The sequence below is a fragment of the Canis aureus genome, chromosome 33 (assembly GCF_053574225.1).
Source record: "Canis aureus isolate CA01 chromosome 33, VMU_Caureus_v.1.0, whole genome shotgun sequence".
NCBI lineage: Eukaryota > Metazoa > Chordata > Mammalia > Carnivora > Canidae > Canis > Canis aureus.
Window position 1 is genome coordinate 1751022 of NC_135643.1, and position 20169 is coordinate 1771190.

At 42.8% G+C, this 20169-nt stretch overlaps 1 protein-coding gene and 1 pseudogene across 10 annotated transcripts in view; one reads left to right on the forward strand and one right to left on the reverse strand.

Moving 5' to 3' along the window:
* Positions 1-9310: 9310 nt before the first annotated feature.
* On the reverse strand, positions 9311-11162 carry LOC144304119 (large ribosomal subunit protein eL18 pseudogene; annotated as a pseudogene).
* Positions 11163-19612: 8450 nt separating this feature from the next.
* Positions 19613-20169, forward strand: part of SEPTIN11 (septin 11) — a 105083-nt gene continuing 104526 nt past the window's right edge. For all 10 annotated transcript variants that reach the window (XR_013371085.1, XR_013371086.1, XM_077882576.1 and 7 more), the window contains exon 1: positions 19613-19741. Coding sequence is in view for 8 of the 10 variants with exons in the window: in XM_077882576.1 (XP_077738702.1) it covers positions 19715-19741 (27 nt within the window). In the remaining 2 variants the exon portion in view is untranslated. The remainder of the gene's footprint in view (positions 19742-20169) is intronic.

Below are 20169 nucleotides of genomic sequence, written 5' to 3' on the forward strand. Positions count from 1 at the left end.
TTTGTTTTTTTCAGTACTAGGATTGAATTTCTTTAATTATTTCTTAGTCTATATCTTTCCTAGACAACTAACTGTATTTAACAAATATGCTGTTGTTTGTGGTCAGTATGTCCCAATTCAATTTAAAATGCATTCTTTGGGGGGTGTGCCTGGGTGGCTCACTTGGTTAAGCATCCAACTTTTTTTTTTTTTTTTTGTATATAATTTTTTACTGAAGTTCGATTTGCCAACATATAGCATAACACCCAGTGCTCATTCCGTCAGGTGCCCCCCTCAGTGCCCGTCACCCAGTCACCCCATCCCCCCACCCACCTCCCCTTCCATTACCCCTTGTTCATTTCCCAGAGTTAGGAGTCTCCCATGGTTTGTCACCCTCTCTAATTTTTCCCTCTCAGTTTCCCTCCTTTCCCCTATAATCCCTTTCACTATTTCTTATATTCCCCTTATGAGTGAAACCATATGATGATTGTCCTTCTCCAACTGACTTACTTCACTCAGCATAATACCCTCCAGTTCCATCCACGTCGAAGCAAATGGTGGGTATTTGTCGTTTCTAATGGCTGAGGAATATTCCATTGTATACATAGACCACATCTTCTTTATCCATTCATCTGTCGATGGACACCGAGGCTCCTTCCACAGTTTGGCTATTTTGGACATTGCTGCTAGAAACATCGGGGTGCAGGTGTCCCGGCATTTTTTTTTTTTTGTCCCGGCATTTCATTGCATCTGTATCTTTGGGGTAAATCCCCAGCAGTGCAATTGCTGGGTGGTAGGGCAGTTCTATTTTTAACTCTTTGAGGAACCTCCACACAGTTTTCTAGAGTGGCTGTACCAGTTCACATTCCCATCCAACTCTTGATCATGGTTCAGGTCTTGATCTCAGGGTCGTGAGTTCAACCCCCGCATTGGGCTCCATGCTGGATGTGGGACCTATTTAAAACAAAACAAATAAAATGCATTCTTTGCTTATTTGGTAGTTCTAAAAAAAATGATGAAATGGAATAAAATGAATCTTGTAACAAGCAGGTGTAGGTATGTCAATACAACAAGTTCTTAATTACACATGCTAACTAAAATGACCACTGTAAGACTTCTGGGTTTATCTGAACAGGCTTAAATTCTCTGGGCTTGTTCCAAGAGCAGAAGGGCATCCCTTGGGCAGTGCCGGGTGCATGCAAAGGCATAATTTTTCTTCTATTTTTTTAAAATTTATTTTTATTGAGATATAATTGACATACAACATCATGTAAGTTTAAGGTTCAATTGTTCAATGATATCATGTAATTATCATTTCTTTTTGTGGTGGAAACAATAAAGATGAAACTCTTAGCAACTTTGATGTTTATAATATAGTATTGGTGTATGTAATTACTACTCTGTGCATTAGATCTCCAGGACCTGTTTATCTACTGGTTGCAAGCTTGTACCCTTAAACAACTTCTCCCCAATTTCCTCATCCTTAGGTAACCACTATTCAGCAGTGTGCAATGCCTTTCTGTAAAACATCAGTATGTATCAAAAGCTTCAAAATGTGCAAAATAATAATAATAATAATAGCTTAATTAAGACTTCTTAAAATTTTCTTTGTAGGAGCTTGTTTCCACCCAATGGTAGTTAGATATTGAATGAAAGGTAAAAAGGAAGTATGGGCATATTGCTATCTGGCAGAAAGTAATTCTGAAAAGGCTACATAATGTATGATTCCATTTCTGTGACACTGTGAAAGGCAAAACTATAAAGTCTATAAACAGATCAGTGGTTGCAAAGGGTTTAGGATGGGTTGAATAGGTATAATACTTGGGTTGAATAGGTATAACACTAAAGATGCTTTAGGGTGGTGAAACTGTTCTGCATGATGCTATAATGAATCATATATGTAGTGAATACATGACATTATGCATTTGTCAAAACCTATAGAACTTTACAGCATAAAGAGTAAACCTTAATGAATGCAAATTAAAAAAATAATTTAGAAGGTTGGGGATCCCAGGAGAGAATACAGAGTGTGACAAAAGAATCTAAGTGTATTACAAATGATATGAAATATCCTCATTAAAGAGGTAGTAGGAGAAAGATGCTGACCTGAGTAGCTTTGAAAATGAATGGAGTCTAAAGATTAAAGTGAAAAGAAACTGTACACAGTGCAGAGCACATAATAAACATCGTGCTCCAAGTGATACAGTTGTTTCTTATGGGGTATATGTTAACAATTCTGAAACTGCTGAACATGTAAACTAAGATTGAACAATGAAGTAAATGAGTGATGGATATAATCTGAGCCCAGTTTCTCACTGCTGGAGTGAGAGGTGACAGACAAACAAGGAGGAAAGCTAGGATGTTCTAAGGACTAATGGATTTGAATTAGAGACATCGTATGCACTCATGTTTATCTTCATATAGATACAAATCACTACATAAAGAAATATTTGTAGATATGTGCCAAAACATTGGTTCCTATACACACATATTTGCTTACTCGGACAGCTAATGGCCTCGAAGCAATCACATTCCAATAAGCAATGAGCACACCTAAGGCCGAGATCTTGGTTTCTAATACCATTCTCCAGTAAAAGAAACCAGAGCCGATTAGAGAAATGGTAGATTCTAGGCCTGGAGAGGAAAATATACAAGATAAGCCTGAAGCATTTTGTAAGTGTCAGAATTAAGAAAGTGCTCAAAACAACAACAAACAACAAACTCAACACACCCAAAAACAAAAACAAAAGCCAATAATGGGGTATGTTAAAGGGACTTAGTAGCCAACTGAAGGAGCTCCCAAATCTATTCTCATTATATTTTATCGAGGATACCAAACTATCAACATGACTCATTGTTGACACTGACCTTAGTCATATGGCTGAAGTAGTGTTTGTCAAGTTTCCACATTCTATGATGTAATTAGAATGGCACTTTACCTCTTTCATCTTCCTGCCACAGACACATAACCTTAGTCTAAGCTTGAGGGAAATATCGGACAAATGCAAGTTGAAAGACATTCTACAAAACATTTGACCAGTACTCCTCAAAACTGTTAAGGTCATCAAAAGCAAAGAAAGTTTCAGGAACTGTCACAGCCAAGAGAAGCCTGAGAAGACATGATAGCTAAATATCCTGGAATGGGAAAAGGACATTAGGTAATCTGAACCTACTGAAGGAATTTGAATAAATTATGGATTTAAACTAATAATAATTTATCAATTTGGGTTCATTAATTGTAATAAGTGTACCATACTCATATAAGATGTTTATAATAGGGGAGACTGGGATCCCTGGGTGGCGCAGCGGTTTAGTGCCTGCCTTTGGCCCAGGGCGTGATCCTGCAGACCCGGGATCGAATCCCACGTCGGGCTCCCGGTGCATGGAGCCTGCTTCTCCCTCTGCCTACATCTCTGCCCCTCTCTCTGTGTGTGTGTGACTATCATAAATAAATAAAAAAATTAAAAAAAAACTTTATAATAGGGGAGACTAAGTATGGGTTATATAAAGTATACTATCTTTACAATTTTTCTACAAACACAGAAACATTTTTAATAGAATTTTATTTTTAAAAAATGATAGCCAATAAAAAAAATAGCTTCTACACTGGGAAAAAATTAAAAGGACCTGTGGCTTATAGTAAACAAATACACAACACAGATCCCTTTCAAGGGAGGATTTGCTTTCTAGCCACTGGGAGTGTGGTTAGCAAACAATCTCAAGTATCCACTCCTTCAAAGTTTTCCTCAACTGTGAAGAGATGACCCTTATAAGGTCACAGCTTCCAGAAGCAGCCCATCTAGTGACTGAACAAGGTGGGTGTAAAGTCATGGCCATTTCTGCCTAAAGATGGACAACTCTAATGAGTAGGATTTGCTCTAGAACTCCTAACTGGATTGGCTGACTCTCCAGTATTTGCTCTAGAACTCCTTACTTTGTTGGGTCTATATTATGGTTCAAATTCCCCTGGTGCCCAATCCTGCTTCATCCCACTTCTTTTTACAAATTTTATCTCTAATAAGCATCTTGCACTCCAAACTCTAGTTTAGCATCTGCTCCCAGGTTGCTCTCTGCCAATCATGAGCCTCCTCATTTAACAGAAGACTTTTATTTAGCATTAAAAATAATTTCCCTCTAAGCCTTAGCTGGATCCCCAACTTATGTTTAAATATTAAACATATTTACTTAATGCCTTCTCTGTTATCATCTAAAGACGTTTTTAGACATGGACTTATATCCTAATTTCATACCCATATTCTGATACAAATAGCATCCTGATAGCACAACTTTTGCCTGTCCAGCAGCTCTAAATTCTTCTTTTGGAAAGAGTATTTCCATTTTTTCTTTTAGGAACTAAATATGTCTGTGCCTTGGGATTTTGGTGGAATCTATGAAGGTACACGTGCACATGTACATGCACACTAGCATAAGGATCTAAAATAGGCCAACCAGACTTCCACGCAGGCATTTGAATTTTGAGCAGAGTGACTGCAATTTGGGAAATGAAGCTGAATCCCACCATAGGTAATGTAGTGCCTAAAGAGATGGTTCTCTTCTATGTGAGGCCTGACTGTTCACTCCTGTGTGAGCTACCCAGATCCTTGTAATGAATATTGGTTTTGCCAATTTTAGCCAGTGTTTCTTTCACTTGAACTAAAAACAATAACAACAAAAAATATGACCCTAGTGGATATATTTTTACTTAATAATCTATACATAGCAATCCACAGAAATAAAGAATATTTGTAGTGACAGTTGGTAGCTACACTTAATGGTAAGCAAAGCTTACTGTACAGAGAAGTTGAATCACTATGTTGCACTCTGAAACTAATGTAACATTGTGTATCAACTATATCCAAATAAAAAATAAAAACACAAAAAGACTATTTGTACACTTCTGAAAAGTGGAGGGAGTTATTACAAAGTATTGAGGACAGTTAGGGCAAGGTAGCTAAAGGTGAGGATTTTTCTCAAGTCCCTACAATATCTACCAATCCTACTTCAGGAATTTCTTCTAAGGAAGTATTTAAATAAGCAGTGAAAGGTGTATGTGCTAGGCTGTTGACTCCGGAGTTACTTGTAAAAATGAAATATAGGGGCACCTGGGTGCTCAGTCAGTTAAGCATCTGGCTCTTAGTTTAGGCTTGGGTCATGATCTCTAGGTTGTAAAATGGAGCCCCTTTATTGGGCTTCCTGCTTAGCAGGGAGTCAGCTTGAGATTCTCTCCCTCTCCCTGCTCCTCCCTCCACTTATGCCTCTCTCTCTCTCTCTCAAAATAAATAACAAATAAATCTTCAAAATAATGAAATATAGAAATAATCTAGGTATTAGTTATGGTCATTAAAAATGTAATAAAGGCTTGTACGTATTAATATGAAAAGATGTTCTGTATACCTGTAAGTAAATAAGGCGATGTAAAATGAAATACTATTTTTGTTTTTACAAATATGTCTATATCTGTATATGTGAATATACATAGAAAAAATCTAGAAATGAATATGCAGAAATATTGACAGCAGCTATCTGAATGGTAGGATTATGAGTGATCCTGGTTTTTATGTTTTTCAGAAATTTTCCAGTTTTTTTTGCAGAGATACATCTATAATAAGAAATAATCAGTGGATTATTAAAAAGTAATACTCTTGAAGGATCTTCAACAATATAAAAATAATGTTAAGTAGAAAAAGGAATAAAGTACTATTTTTAGTATCACCTTAATTTTTTATAAAAATATTCACTATTTTAGAACAAAATGCACCATATTAATGTGCTTTTTCTAAGAACCTAGATTATTAAAGATTCTAATATTCTTATGCATAAATAATGAACAAATAAACACACAAACATGCACACATATATAATTTATCTAAACAAAAACAAAATAAAAGTTAAAAAAATTTTTGAATCTAGACACAAATATAAACCCTGTTCTTGCATAAGACCAGAGAAAGAGTATTACACATTTAAATTCAATCCCTTTCTGATTAGCTGGTTTCATCTGACTGGGGAGGATGTTGATAAGAAGGATCAGAGAGAGAGAGAGGTAATCAGATCCAGTTTGGGATTAACCCTAAAAAGAATAAATGGACTTGACATCTTTTTTTCTGCCAATCACCTCTGCTGGGGCCAATTTGATTCATACCCGACCACTCTTCTAACTCCCCTTATTTCTATTACTATTATTATTATTAATATAATTTGCTCCTACTGAAACTAGAATGTCAATCAGACATGCACAGTAGCCACATTAAAACTTTGTGTGTTAGCTTTTCCATTTTTAATCTTAATTTATTGGATGGATGAATAAATAACTACTGAATGTCTACAATATACATGGACTTATAAGAAAAATGAAAAATCACAAAATATGGTCATTCCAGAATTATTGTTTTTTTTTTAAGGATTTTATTTATTCATTCATGAGAGACACAGAGAGAGAACAAGAGAGGCAGAGACACAGGCAGAGGGAGAAGCAGGCTCCATGCAGGGAGCTCAGTGCGGGACCCAATCATGGGTCTCCAGGATCACACCCTGGGCTGAAGGTGGCGCTAAACTGCTGAGCCACCGGGGCTGCCCCAGAATTGTTATTAAACAATAACAATGATATAAAGTCATTCCAGGACAGTATGCCACCACATTAGAGGCAGGATAACAGTAGAAAGTGTATGGACTGAAGAGTCAGATTGTACTGGCTTCCCATCAGTCTCTGCCACTTCCTTTGACATATCCCATAGATATGACATATCCCATAGATATACTCTACAAGCATCATTTTTTTTCATCTATAAAAGGGAGAAAATAATACTATGCTATACATAGTAGTTGGTTTTCAAGAGGGTCTCTAGTGCATTTGTATCTTGCTATTCACACCCCTGTGTAGTCACCTCTGACACTGAATAGGGATAATTTGATAATCAATAGGATGTTGCAGAAATGATACAGTGCAATTTTCTAAAGCTAGGTTGTAAAAGCTTCCATCTTGCCCTTTTCTTTGTTTTGGGAAGATCAACTGCCATGTATGTCATAAGGACACTCAGCCCTATTGTAAAGTCTACATGGTAGAAGAACTGAATCCTCTTACTAACAACTGGTGCCAGTTTTCAGGCATCTGAGTGAGCCACGTTGGAAGCAGATCCTTTACCCCTCCAAGCCTTCAGGTGACTGCAGCCTCAACACTCTAACTGCAATGTCATCAAGAGATGCTGAGCCCAGAATCACCTAGATAGGCTGCTTCTGATTTCCTGACCCACAGGAACTATGAGATAATCACTGTTTATTAAGTCACTACATTTTGGGGTAATTTGTTATACAGCAATATCTAACCAGTATTTGAAATCATAATATATTAGCATCTTTTTGTTTTGTTTTCTGCTCCAACACCAGACAATTGAGAGGACAGGGTTTGAGGGCAGCATCTTTGGAACGAGGAGGGATGTTGAGGGCTACAGAAACATGTGCCAAGTTGTACCTGAGGGTGTATAAGGGCACATATACACTTATTCTGTGGGAATATTTGGTTTTCTCTCTAGGTAAGAAGCATGGAATAGTTGCTAAAGGAAATATCACATAATAGAAAAAACAAAAAACAGTGCTATTTGTGTAGATAGCACAAATGTGTAGTGATCTGATCTACAAGACTCTTTTTTTTTTTAACTTTTAAAATTTATTTTTGATAGTCACAGAGAGAGAGAGAGGCAGAGACATAGGCAGAGGGAGAAGCAGGCTCCATGCACCAGGAGCCCGATGTGGGATTTGATCCCGGGTCTCCAGGATTGTGCCTTGGGCCAAAGGCAGGCGCCAAACCGCTGCACCACCCAGGGATCCCCTATGAGACTCTTTTCTGTTCTTTCTTCATCAGTTCTGTGGTGTAGGAGTATAAATGATGCAAATTGTCAGCAACTGGGGAAAGCCCAAGGAAAAAGGTCATCAAGGGCCAGAATATTTGGGGCATTGGTAGGGGATACTGATGCCCTTGGTACTAACATATGTATTTCTTTTATGTGAACCTCTAGTTACTAATTTATACTATAAAATTGTCAATATTTGACTATTCTGACATATAAATCTTCCTATACTTCAACTTATATTGACTCTATAAGGCTAAATCCACAGGCTCCTTGTAAAGCAGTGGAGACAGTTGAGCTCATTAGAGGAAAGAAGCAAGTCTCTTAAGAAATTACATCTTGAGGGGCACTTGGCTGGCTGGCTCAGTCAGTGAATGCAACTCCTGATTTCAGGGTTGTAGGTTTGAGCCCTGTGTTAGGTGTAGAGATTATTTAAAAATAAAGTCTTAAAAAAAAAAAAAAGAAATTACATCTTGAGAAAAAAATCTTTAAAATTAAAGGGAATTTTCCTTGAATGCTCTCTATTTTCCAATGCCTGGAACACAATGAACTCTTAAGTCTTTTAAAAAGATGTACATGGGATCCCTGGGTGGCGCAGCGGTTTGGCGCCTGCCTTTGGCCCAGGGCGCGATCCTGGAGACCCAGGATTGAATCCCACATCGGGCTCCCGGTGCATAGAGCCTGCTTCTCCCTCTGCCTGTGTCTCTGCCTCTCTCTCTTTCTCTCTCTCTCTCTCACTGCGTGCCTATCATAAAAAAAAAAAAAAAAGATGTACATGCACATGATTATGAAAGCAAATTACAGCAAGTATGTAAAAGAAAAAAAAAAGTCTCTTACCTGCTTTATTTGTTTTCAGCTTCAAGTAACAGAAATGTGACACCTAAAACTGGCTTAGATAAATGAACTAAATACTAATGTGTTTATTTATCAGAGGTGGGAGATACGGCTCAGAGTTAGTGGATTTAGCAGCCTAACAGTATTTTGTCTGTCTGCTCTCTAGTCCATGGGCTTTAGCCTAAGGCTGAATTTCTTTCATAGTTGTAAAATGAAAACACTTAGGCTTCATGCTTCCTTGTTTGCATCCAACAGAAGAGAGAAAAGCTGACCTCCTGTGAATTTCTCATAAGAGTGAGAAAGCATAAATCTGAGAACCTTCCAGCAAACCTCTCCTTTCATTTCATCAGACAGAATTGGGTCACTCATACCAGGTCACTTTCGAGAGAATGGAACCGTATTTATACCAATCTCCTCCCTGGAGAAAAAGTCATTTGAATAAAATGGCTGTGGTTGAGTCATCCAGTGTTTATTACCTTGGCCCACACCTGCCCCGTGTGCCCTTTCTTCTTTTCTTTTCTTTTCTTTTCTTTTTTCTTTTTTCTTTCTTTCTCTCTTTCTCTCTCCTTCTTCCTCCTTCTTCCTCCTCCTTCCTCCTCCTCCTCCTTCTTCTTCTTCTTCTTCTTCTTCTTCTTCTTCTTCTTCTTCTTCTTCTTCTTCCTTCTTCTTCCTTCTTCTTCCTTCTTCCTTCTTCTTCCTTCTTCTTTCTTCTTCCTTCTTCTTCTTCTTCTTCTTCTTCTTCTTCTTCTTCTTCTTCTTCTTCTTCTTCTTCTTCTTCTTCATTTTTATTCAAAATCTTTTAAATAACAAGGCAGGCTCTAGGGTTAGTTTCTGTAGCCTCGGCTGGCCCTGCGGCCTCTGGCATGCTCGAACTTCCGGCCCTTGGATCTCACGTAGGGTTTGGTGTGGCTGTGTGGGGTTGCTGGGGCCTTGCCAAGGTGTACACCTCTCGGCCCTTGCGTGGACCGGAGAGCAAGACGGTGCCACAGCCCTTGGGGGAGTCCAGGGCCAACTGGTCGACGGTGAGGATCTTGCCAGCTTTGAGGATGCGGCTCCGGGCACGGCTCCCCACGCGCAGTGCGCACACCTTCAGCTTGGGCACCTCCTGGACACGCACATCATCCGTTATGGTCCCTACAACCACAGCTGTTTTGTTTTCCCGGCCAGGCAGTTTCATCTTCCGGATCATCCGGGAAAGGGACAAACCTCTTCAACATAACCTGGTTAAAAGTGGAGTTGGCTCGTCTGGCCAGAAACCTGTACAGCTTGACCAACAGTCTCAGGTAGACGTCCTGAGCTCCTTGCTGTGGCGGATGTCGACTCCCATGACGGCACCTCCTGCTCAGCCGGTCCGGGAAGCCCCATGTGCCCTTTCACAGAGGCAAACACTACTGCCAGTTTCCTGTGCGTCCTAAAGATATTCTATGCATATTCATTTTTAGGAGTCCTTCTCTTTCTAGTCCCTTTTTAGAGGAATGGTAGCATATTGTCTCACATTTCGCTTTTTTGTGTAGTACATTATTCGTAAATGTTTAAGAAATGGTAAGAAGATATATTTTGTAAGCCAGATGGTTTTTATTCTAAGTGTTCACTTTGCTTACCTCACTAGCATTAAAGTTTTGTTTTGTTCTTGGTTTTTTTTTTTTTTTTTTTGGTTCCAGCCAATTTCTATTGGGCTAAGGGGGAAATGAGGTAGTCTGGCTAGACTGAGGCCAGAGCATTAAATGGGATCAGTGGACCCTGGGTGTCTGTATGATAGTGGTAGCAGAAAGGAAGAGAATCTCAGAGGTTAGGTAAAATAATAGAACAACAATAATACCAAATGTATGTTGAGTGCCTCCGTGTTCCATGTTGTGCCAAACATATACTCAGTAAAAATCAAATTAGGTCTGCTTGGTTGCTATCTCTTCACATATAAAGATTCTCCTCCAAACAATAAAGCTTGTGTTACTATTTTAATAATGGAAGTTCTTCTTGGTAAGTAAAACTCCAAAGAAGTGTGTTTGTTAAGAATGATGCAAGTGCTGAGGAAAGGCATAGCATGATGAAGGATGTGGATGACGGAGTCTAACAAACCTGAATTTGAATCTTGGCTCTGCTTCTTACTAGTGTCACAATGATGATTGGACACTGGGCAATTTTCTTAATGTTTTTGTGCTTCACTATCCTCATCTGTAAAATAGGGAGATATCAGAGAGCTTGTTGTGATGATTAAATGAAATGCATGCAAAATACCTTACATGGTGCCTGACAGAGTAAGCATTCAGTAAGTCTAAACAGAAGTTTGATATTATGTGATGACTTCTAGAGAAAGAGACCTGTTTAGAGTTTTTTTTTTTTTTTTTTTTTTTTATGATAGTCACACACAGAGAGAATGAGAGAGAGGCAGAGACACAGGCAGAGGGAGAAGCAGGCCCCATGCACCGGGAGCCCGACGTGGGATTCGATCCCGGGTCTCCAGGATCACGCCCTGGGCCAAAGGCAGGCGCCAAACCGCTGCGCCACCCAGGGATCCTGTTTAGAGTTTTTGATATAAAAGCAACTACAGTAATTTTAAAAATAAATTTTATTGATATATGATTGATATATAATAATATACATTTTAAGTATATAGTTGAATGAGCTTTGACAAATTAATTCACCTATATAATCACTATCATAATCCTAGAACATTTTCCTTGCTCCAAAAATTCCTCTTGTACCCTTTTCAAGTCAATCTTCCCTACCTGGGACCCCAGGTCATCACTATTTTTTTTAATACAAATTTTATTTATTTATTCATGAGAGACACACAGAGAGAGAGGCAGAGACACAGGCAGAGGGAGAAACAGGCTCCATGCAGGGAGCCTGACGTGGGACTTGATTCCAGGTCTCCAAGATCATGCCCTAGGCTGAAGACGGCTAAACCGCTGAGCCACCAGGGCTGCCCAGGTCATCACTATTTTGTTTTCTTTTTTTTTTTAAATTAATTTATTTATTTATGATAGTCACAGAGAGAGAGAGAGAGGCAGAGACACAGACAGAGGGAGAAGCAGGCTCCATGCCCCGGGAGCCGGATGTGGGACTCGATCCCAGGTCTCCAGGATCATGCCCTGGGCTGAAGGCAGGCGCTAAACCACTGTGCCAACCAGGGATCCCTGTTTTCTGTAACTATAGTTATGTTTTAAAATTTCATATCAATGAATCATATTATATATACTTTTTCTGTCTTGTTTCTTTCACTCAGCATATTTTTTAGGTTTATCCACATGTTGCATGTATCTGTAGTAAATTTTACTATTGAGTGTCCAATTATATAGAAATTGCACAATTTATCAACTAACCAATTGAGACTCTTGGATTATTTCCATTTTTTGGTTATTATAAATAAAGCTGCTATAAACATTCTGTGGATGCATGTTGTCATTTCTTTTGTGTAAATAACTGATTGGAACTGTTGAGTTAAATGGTAGATAGGTATTTATAAGAAGGTGCCAAGCTGTTTTCCAAAGTGGTTGTATATTCTAACAATGCATTGGAGTTCAGATACAATACATCCTACCTACCAATTAGTATTGCCAGTTTTTCTGATTTTCATCATTCTAGTAGCTTTAATTATGGTCTAATTTGCATTTCCGTAAAGACAATGATGTTGAGTGCCATTTCATGCCCATTTGGCCAAACATATATCTTCTTTTATGATGTGTGTATTCACATATTTTGCTCATTAAGAAAACTTCTTTGCAAGAATTGCGGATATTTTTTTTCAGTCTGTAGCTTGCATTTTCTTAACGGTGTCTTTGGAGGAGCAAAAGTTTGAATTTTGATGATATCCAGTTGGTTAGTGTTTTCTGTGTCTGAAGAAATCCTTGTCTAATCCAAAGTCATTAGGATTTTCCTATGATTTCTTCCAGAAGGGTTACATTTTTTTTTTTTTTAAGAAATCTCTAAGCCCACTATAGGGCTCAAACTCACTACCCTGAGATCAATAGTTGCATGTTCCACCTACTAAGCCAGTCAGGCACCTCAAAGTGTTAGGTTTATGATCCATTTGGATTCAAGCTTTGTGTATAAGTAAAATCAGTCATATGCATGTATCTGTATGAATACGTGAATCTTGGCTCTGCTTCTTACTAGTGTCACAATGATGATTGGACACTGGACAATTTTCTTAATGTTTTTATCCATATGACATCTAATGGTTCTGGTTTGATTTCTTGAAAAGACTATCATTTTCCATGGAATTACCTTGGCATCTTTGTCAAAAATCAATTCACCAGACATGTGTGAGTATATATTTGGATACTCTGTGCTCTTTTGAAGGACTATATGACTGTATTTTTGCCAATTCAACAATGTCTTGATAACTAGCTTTTTAGTAAGCCTTGAAATCAAGTAGTTTAAATTCTTCAACTTTGTTCTTTTCTTTTTTTTTTAAGATTTTATTTATTTATTCATGAGAGACACAAGAGAGGTAGAGACATAGGCTGAGGGAGAAGCAGGCTCCCTGCAAGGAGCCCACTGTGGGATTGGAACCTGGATCCTGGGATCACGCCCTGGGCCAAAAGCAGACTCTCAACTGCTAAGCCACCCAGGCATCCCTTCCAACTTTGTTCTTTTTCAAAATTATTTTAGCTATCCTAGGTCTTTTGTGTTTCTGCATTAAATTTTAGAATCAAGTTGTCAATTTCTATTACAAATGCTCCCTGGGATTTCAACTACGATTATACTGAATCTATAGATTGATTTGGGGAGAATTACATTTTTAAAATATTGAGTCATCTAATCCATGGAGATGGTATATCTCTCAATTTAGGTTTCCTTGAACTTGTCTCAGCTGTGTTTTATACACACACACACACACACACACACACATATATATGATTTTATTTATTCATGAGAGACAGAGAGAGAGAGAGAGGCAGAGACGCAGGCAGAGGAAGAAGCAGGCTCCATGCAGGGAGCCCGATGTAGGACTTGATCCTGGGTCTCCAGGATCACGCCCTGAGCCGAAGGCCCGCTAAACTGCTGAGTCACCAGGCTACCCTCAGCTGTGTTATATACGGTACAAAGCTTGTGCATATTTTGATAAATGTATCTCTATTTTATGATTTTGATCCTGTCTTACAATGGCTTTATATTTAGTTATTTCATTATCATAATGACCCTTTCTATGATGTAAATATGAGCTTCATTTTATAGGAAAATGGGACTCAATGAGATCAAAAGACTGGCTCAGTATCATAAGATTGGCTAATCTTATTTCTGGAAATGTATCTTAGAGATATGCTTTCTCATGTTCAAAATGACAAGCAAAAGGTTATTATTTCAGCATTGGTTGTAATGGCAAAAGTTTAGAAACAACACTGAATATGTCAGTGGGACTGTTAAATAGATGATACATCTTTAAAAGTATTAGGCAACAGTATAAAAGAATGAGGAAGATAACTGGTCACTCATATAAAAGGATGTGTAAAATACAGTGCTAAGTAAACAAAACAAGGTGCAGAATGATACACATTTTTTTCTTTTATGTAAAACATGAGATAGGGTGGGAAATAAGAATATATATTTACATTTACTTAAAGTTGCTTTAAGAAAACTCTGGAAAGATACAATAGACACTAATCAATTATCTTTCAGGGAAGGGATGGGGACTGGACAGATTGTTAATGGAGTGGGAGACTTCATGCTATACAATTTTATACTATTTTTTTAACCATATAAATATATTACTTCTGAGACTGATTTTCTCCCAGTATCAATTTTTTCATTTCTTCCTTTTATAAACAGGGTCCTCTACCCAACTTTTAGTATGGCATTTGGTGCCATATAAGAGATTTAAAAAAAAAGAGGGATTATATATCCTAGCCTCCCCTAGAGCTGAGTACATTTATGTGACTGAGTTTTGCAATGGATTGTAAACAAAAGTGATGTGTGCTATGTCTAGGTCACTTCTTTAAAAGGAAATTGCTTCCCTTCCATTTCCTCTTTATCTTCCCCATGGGCTAAACTATGGCTATGGTGTTGGTAAACCAGCTTTGATCAGAGTAGATGAGGTAATGATCAGAACTTGATGGAGCAACCAGATAGCAACAGGAATGTGGACTCCTGGATGACATGCTCAAGAAGCATAGCTGTCAGGCCTCTGGACTGCTTACCACCTCCTGGACTTTTCATGAGAAAAGTCTTTTTCAGGTCACTGAGTTTTGGGGTGTTTCTATTATAGAAATAGCCTATACCCCAACTGCAATTTAATTCTTCTAAAGAGAATTAATGATGAGGCATGAAGCATAATCTGCCAAAATTTGGGACGCCTGGGTGGCTTAGTGGTTGGGGGTCTGCCTTTGGCTCAGGGCATGATTCTGGATCCCGGGATCGAGTCCCGTGTCGGGCTCTCTGCAGAGAGCCTGCTTCTCCCTCTGCCTGTGTCTCTGACTCTTTCTCTCTGCATTTCTCATGAATAAATAAATAAATAAATCTTTAAAAAAAAATCTGCCAACAGATTTTTTCAACAGAAGTTGATCCAGGTGGACTAAATGAAGCAGAAGAAACCTGAAATATAATGCTGGTGACTTTTGAAGTCAGGTTGGAAAAGGAGAATTAATGGCAAAGCAAATTGAACTTGGAGAAATTAACAGAAGGAAATGAACACAATCCAATAGATCTTGGTAGATGAAGTTGTAAGGAACTTATGACTGAAATAAGTAAAGGAAGTATTACCTCATTTAAAAGGAACAAGTCTACAAGACAAGAAATGTAGTGCAGTGTAGCCCCATGCACTAGAATTATCCAGCTGGTGGCAATTGATAATGGTAGAATGGTAGCTAGCGAATAGGTTGAGATGAAAGGTGAGAATATAGAAGTGATATTTCTGTCAGAATATATAGGCGTGTATGTATGATTCTCTTCCCAGTGACAATGTCTAGTAGCCAGAGGGACTTCAACTACATAATTTTTTTTTTAGGCTCTCAAAGAGAAATAGTAACTGGCATCACAATGGCCACAGGGAAAAAGGAATTATCTGATAATTATAGGTGCTAGAACCAGGAGCTAGAACCTTGGAGTGACCACACTCCAAGGCTGGCTGCCAAAGGGAGTAGCCAGAGTCCAAGTCCTCATATTCCAGTGAGCATGTCATTTCACGGGGTGTTTCTTAAGATCAGAATTTAAAAGAGCATGCATTAAAGAATAGCATAAGCCTACAGGGACTGATACTTTCTTGTAGGCTTAAGTAATTTTTGCTTTTAAAAAGAATACCAAGAAATTTTCAGAATTTTTTTTGTTGTTGTTGTTTTTCAAGTAATGCCAGAAGACTGTGAACAAGAAAGGATGAAAGCTACTATTTGGGTGCTGATGATATAATGCTATCAAAAGACAAAAAAAAGGAAGGGGCAAAATAATTTTTCATTAAAAATATTTTAATGGGGATCCCTGGGTGGCGCAGCGGTTTGGCGCCTGCCTTTGGCCCAGGGCGCGATCCTGGAGACCCGGGATCGAATCCCACATCGGGCTCCCGGTGCATGGAGCCTGCTTCTCCCTCTGCCTATGTCTCTGCCTCTCTCTCTCTCTCTGTGACTATCATAAATAAATAAAAATTAAAAAAAAAAAGAAAAAAAATATTTTAATGATTAAAAGGCTACTGAAATCCAATGTGGTAAATGAGCAACCAACTGTTCTGAGTTAAACATTCCAGGCCTAAATAAATTATTCTTGAAAGACTTTGCATAAGTGATTGTAGAATCCATACTGGTCACCTTTGAGAAACTAGAGAAAAATGATAAATGCCAGAAGATTAAATAGGGGCAAATACTGCTTTAATTTTCAAAAAGCATAAAAAGCAAGAGAGTCTGAGGATCACTGGTAAATTTACAATGTCTAGAATGAAAAATTTTTTTTTCAAGTAATTTCTACGCCCAATGTGGGGCTTGAACTTACAACTCTGAGATCAAGAGTCTGAGGCTCTACTGACTGAGCCAGCCAGGTGCCCCTCCAAAGAATTTTTAAACAAATGTTTTAGCAATAGGAAAAGCAATTGAGCTCATGAATGAGAGTTTCAATTTTTTGTGTTTCCATTTATATTTGTCAAGGTCTTAGTGGAAAAAAGAACTTAATGCAGATTTTTCAAACAAGGAAACTTACATAAAAGTACTGCTTCACGACCGTAAACTTCTTAGTCTAGTATGATACCAGATCAGCAGTATCAGCCTCAGCTGGGAGCCAGATGGAAATGGAGACTTTCAGGACCCACCTAGACCTAGTGAATTAGAATCTGCATTTACACAGGATCTCTGAGTGATTCGTAGGTACTAAAATTGGAGAAGCACTGAAGAAGGGAAAATTAGAAGGACAATGAGATGGCAAGGCGCCTCAGAACTAGTAACATTTAAGAAGCCGGAACGATTCCCGGGGCTAAAAGAACAACGTGCAGGGTCTTCCTTGCTTGCTCTCCTGTCCCACCTCCTTGGTGAAGCCTTTCCCGTTCTGATGACAGGCAGAGTGGATAGTTCCTTTAATCCCATAATTCATGTATCTTTTCTAGGATTCGTGTTCTCCATCAGAGTTGTTTGAACATCTGTCTCTCAGCAGACTGTGCACACTGGTTAAGAGTCAGAGAGGTACCCGCATTTAAAGATTTTTAGTTCCTGCCACAGTGCTAGGCATAGAGCTATCTCAAAAGGTGATTCTAATCCCTTAGCAACTCTGTTAGGGAGGAACGATCATTAAACAGATTTTAAGATGAGAAAATTAAAGTGCTGAAAGGCTAAATAATTTGCCTAAAGTCACATAGTTATGAAGTGGTAGAGCCAGGATTTTTGAACGTAGGTAGTCTGGTTGTAGAATGATAATATATAACTTCATGATAAGAAATGACATTCTGCACTAGCCTTCCTTGGCCAAAAGTAATTATATTGTATTTTCATTAAATATAGTTATGCCTGTCTGCCAAAACAAACAAAAAGCACACGGAGGAGGGAATTTAAGGCATTACTTCTTGTCCACCAAAGAATTCACGCAGACGTGGGGTAAATTGCGATGATTTTGTCCTAAAAGGACAAACATCCTCAAACAGATGATGGAATAAGTGATTTTAAGCTTTTGCGATTGAGAGTAATCTAGCCTACCCACCAAGGCAGGGAGTTCATATTCTTCTGATCTAATCAAAGGTCTTCAACATAAACACTTACAAATCAAAGACATAAATCAAAATAAAAACGATTGATTAATTCAATCCTGCCATCTGGTCTGGTCAATGTAACAGAAAATGGAGAGCTGGTTTCCGAAGGCCCTTTCATCCCATTGGCAACATGCGGAGAGCGGTTTTCACAGGATTTAAGTGGGACCTCCTGGCCCGGGTCGGTGCCGCGGTTCAATCCTCCCTAAGGCAGAGGGAACCAAGTGGCCACATACCTAGAACAGTGCGTCCAAGTAGTTCTCTCTTCCCCTGCCCTTTGCATAGCAACCCCCCCGCCCCCCCCCCGTGGTGATCTTAGTTCAGCACTTAGGGTCTACTGTATTCTCGACACATTGGTCCTCCTCTTCAAAGGCTTTGAAGTCTGGGGTGGGGGTGGGGGTGGGGGTGGGGGTGGGGCGCGCAGTGGTCTGCACCGAGCAGGTTCCCGCTCTCCAAGGCTGGGCCCGCCCACAGGCCCAACACGCCCCCATCCAGAGACCCTCCTCCTCCGCGGGAGTGTTTCCGTCCTGTTCTCGCCCGCGTGGCCGGAATCCTGCTCAAGGCCCGGAGCCCTGCCCCGGGAACCCAGCGTCCGCCTCGCAGCAGCCGGGCCGCGCGGGGAACCCGCTGAGCCTGAGCGGAGGGCGGCGCGTCGGGCTGCTGCGGCCCCCTGGGGACGGGCGGGCGCCAGGCGGGGAGACCTGGGCGCTGGGTCTCGGGTCAGACCCGGAGGCGCCCCCGGCCCGAAGGCGCGCTGCGTCTTTCACCGGCCCCGGTAGGCCCGGGTTCGCGCCGAGGGCGCAGCCTCGTGGGCTCATCATCACGGCCCTCCGCGGCCGCCGCGCCCCCTCCCCGCGCTCTGGTCGGCGAGTCCCGGCCCACCCCGAGGCTCTCCCGCCTCCGCGCGCCCCGGGCCCCCCGCACCCCCGGCTCTGCCCTTGCGCTCGCACCCGCGGCGACGCCCCCACAGCTGCTGCTCAGGCCCCTCCCGCCGCCCGGGAGCCTCCCGGCCCCGCCGACCCCGCAGGCCCGCGGCCTCCGCGGCGTGGGGCCCGACCCAGCGGTCGGTTGAGGCCGGCCGAGCCGCACGTGTGAGCGCCCAGCTCGTTCCCGGGGGCCTGGGCCCGCGCTCCAGGGCGGCCCCCTCCGTCCGCCGCCACCAGGCCGCCTCCCTTGCCCCGTGGTCCCCCCGGACGCGCGCGGCGGCCACAGCCTCCTGCAGCTGCCTGCCCCGCGGTCTCCCCGGGGGGAGAGGAGAGTCGTGCAGAGGCCGCCCCTGCCCCGGGCGGCTCTGCCCAGCCCCAGCCCCAGCTCGGCCGCCCGCGGCCCTCCCAGGCCGGCCCCGCCGGGCGAGGCGCGCTGGCCCCGGGCTCGGATGCGCCCCCGGCCCGTCCGCCGCGGGAAGCGCTCGGCGGGACCCGGGGGAGCTCCGCGCGCAGAAGCTGGCTCGGGCTGCAGCACGCGGTCGAGCGGGGAGGGCCGGACGACAGGCTGCGGGGCCCCGGCGGGTCGTGCAGGTCGTGCAGGGCCCGCGGCCGCCCTCGCGGAGGGGAGCCCCCCGGCCCGCGCGCCCCCCCCGGCCGGGCCCGCACGCCGCCCCCCCCCGGCCGGGCCGGGACGCCGGACTCGCACCCCTTCCCGGGGAAGCAAATGGTCCCTTCCAGGCGGGTGGCCATGTTGCTCCAGCGAAGCGGGCGGGGCGGCGGGGAGCAGATGCCGCGGGCTGCGCGGGAGCCGGGGGCGAGCAGCGCGCGGCCGCGGGGGAGGCGCGGGGGAGGCGGGCGGGGCGGGGCGGGCCGGGGCGGGGGCGGCGGCAGCCGGAGCAGCAGCCCGCGTCGGCCGAGAGCACCCGGGAGGCGCAGCCGGGGTCGGAGCCGGAGCGGGAGCGGGAGCGGCAGCCGCGATGGCCGTGGCCGTGGGGAGACCGTCTGTGAGTGCCGGGCCGCGCCGCCCTCGCCCGCGGTGCCCGCGGCTGCGGGGATGGGGGTCGGCGCCCCGGGGCGGGCGGGGCCGCGGGCTGAGGTCGGGCGCGCCTGCAGCGGGGGCCGGGCCCGGGGGCTGCTGCGCTGCGGGATGCCACAGGGTGTCGGGCGGTCGCCGCGCCCCAGGCCGTGCCCGCCGGGGCAAGGGCCCTTCCTGCGTCCCTTTACAGGGCGCCGGGCGCCGGCCTCCCCGGGGGCGCGCACACCTGTCTGCGGTGACAGCCGGGCCGGGAGCCGGGTGCGGGGCGCGGGGCGCGGGGAGCGGTCGCCGGGGTGCACGGGCGGCTGGAGCCTGCAGCGTGGGCGTGCCCTGGCGGCTCCCGGTGCATTGTGAGGCCCGGGCCCCCGGCCCTGCCCCGGACGCGGACAGAAGCCC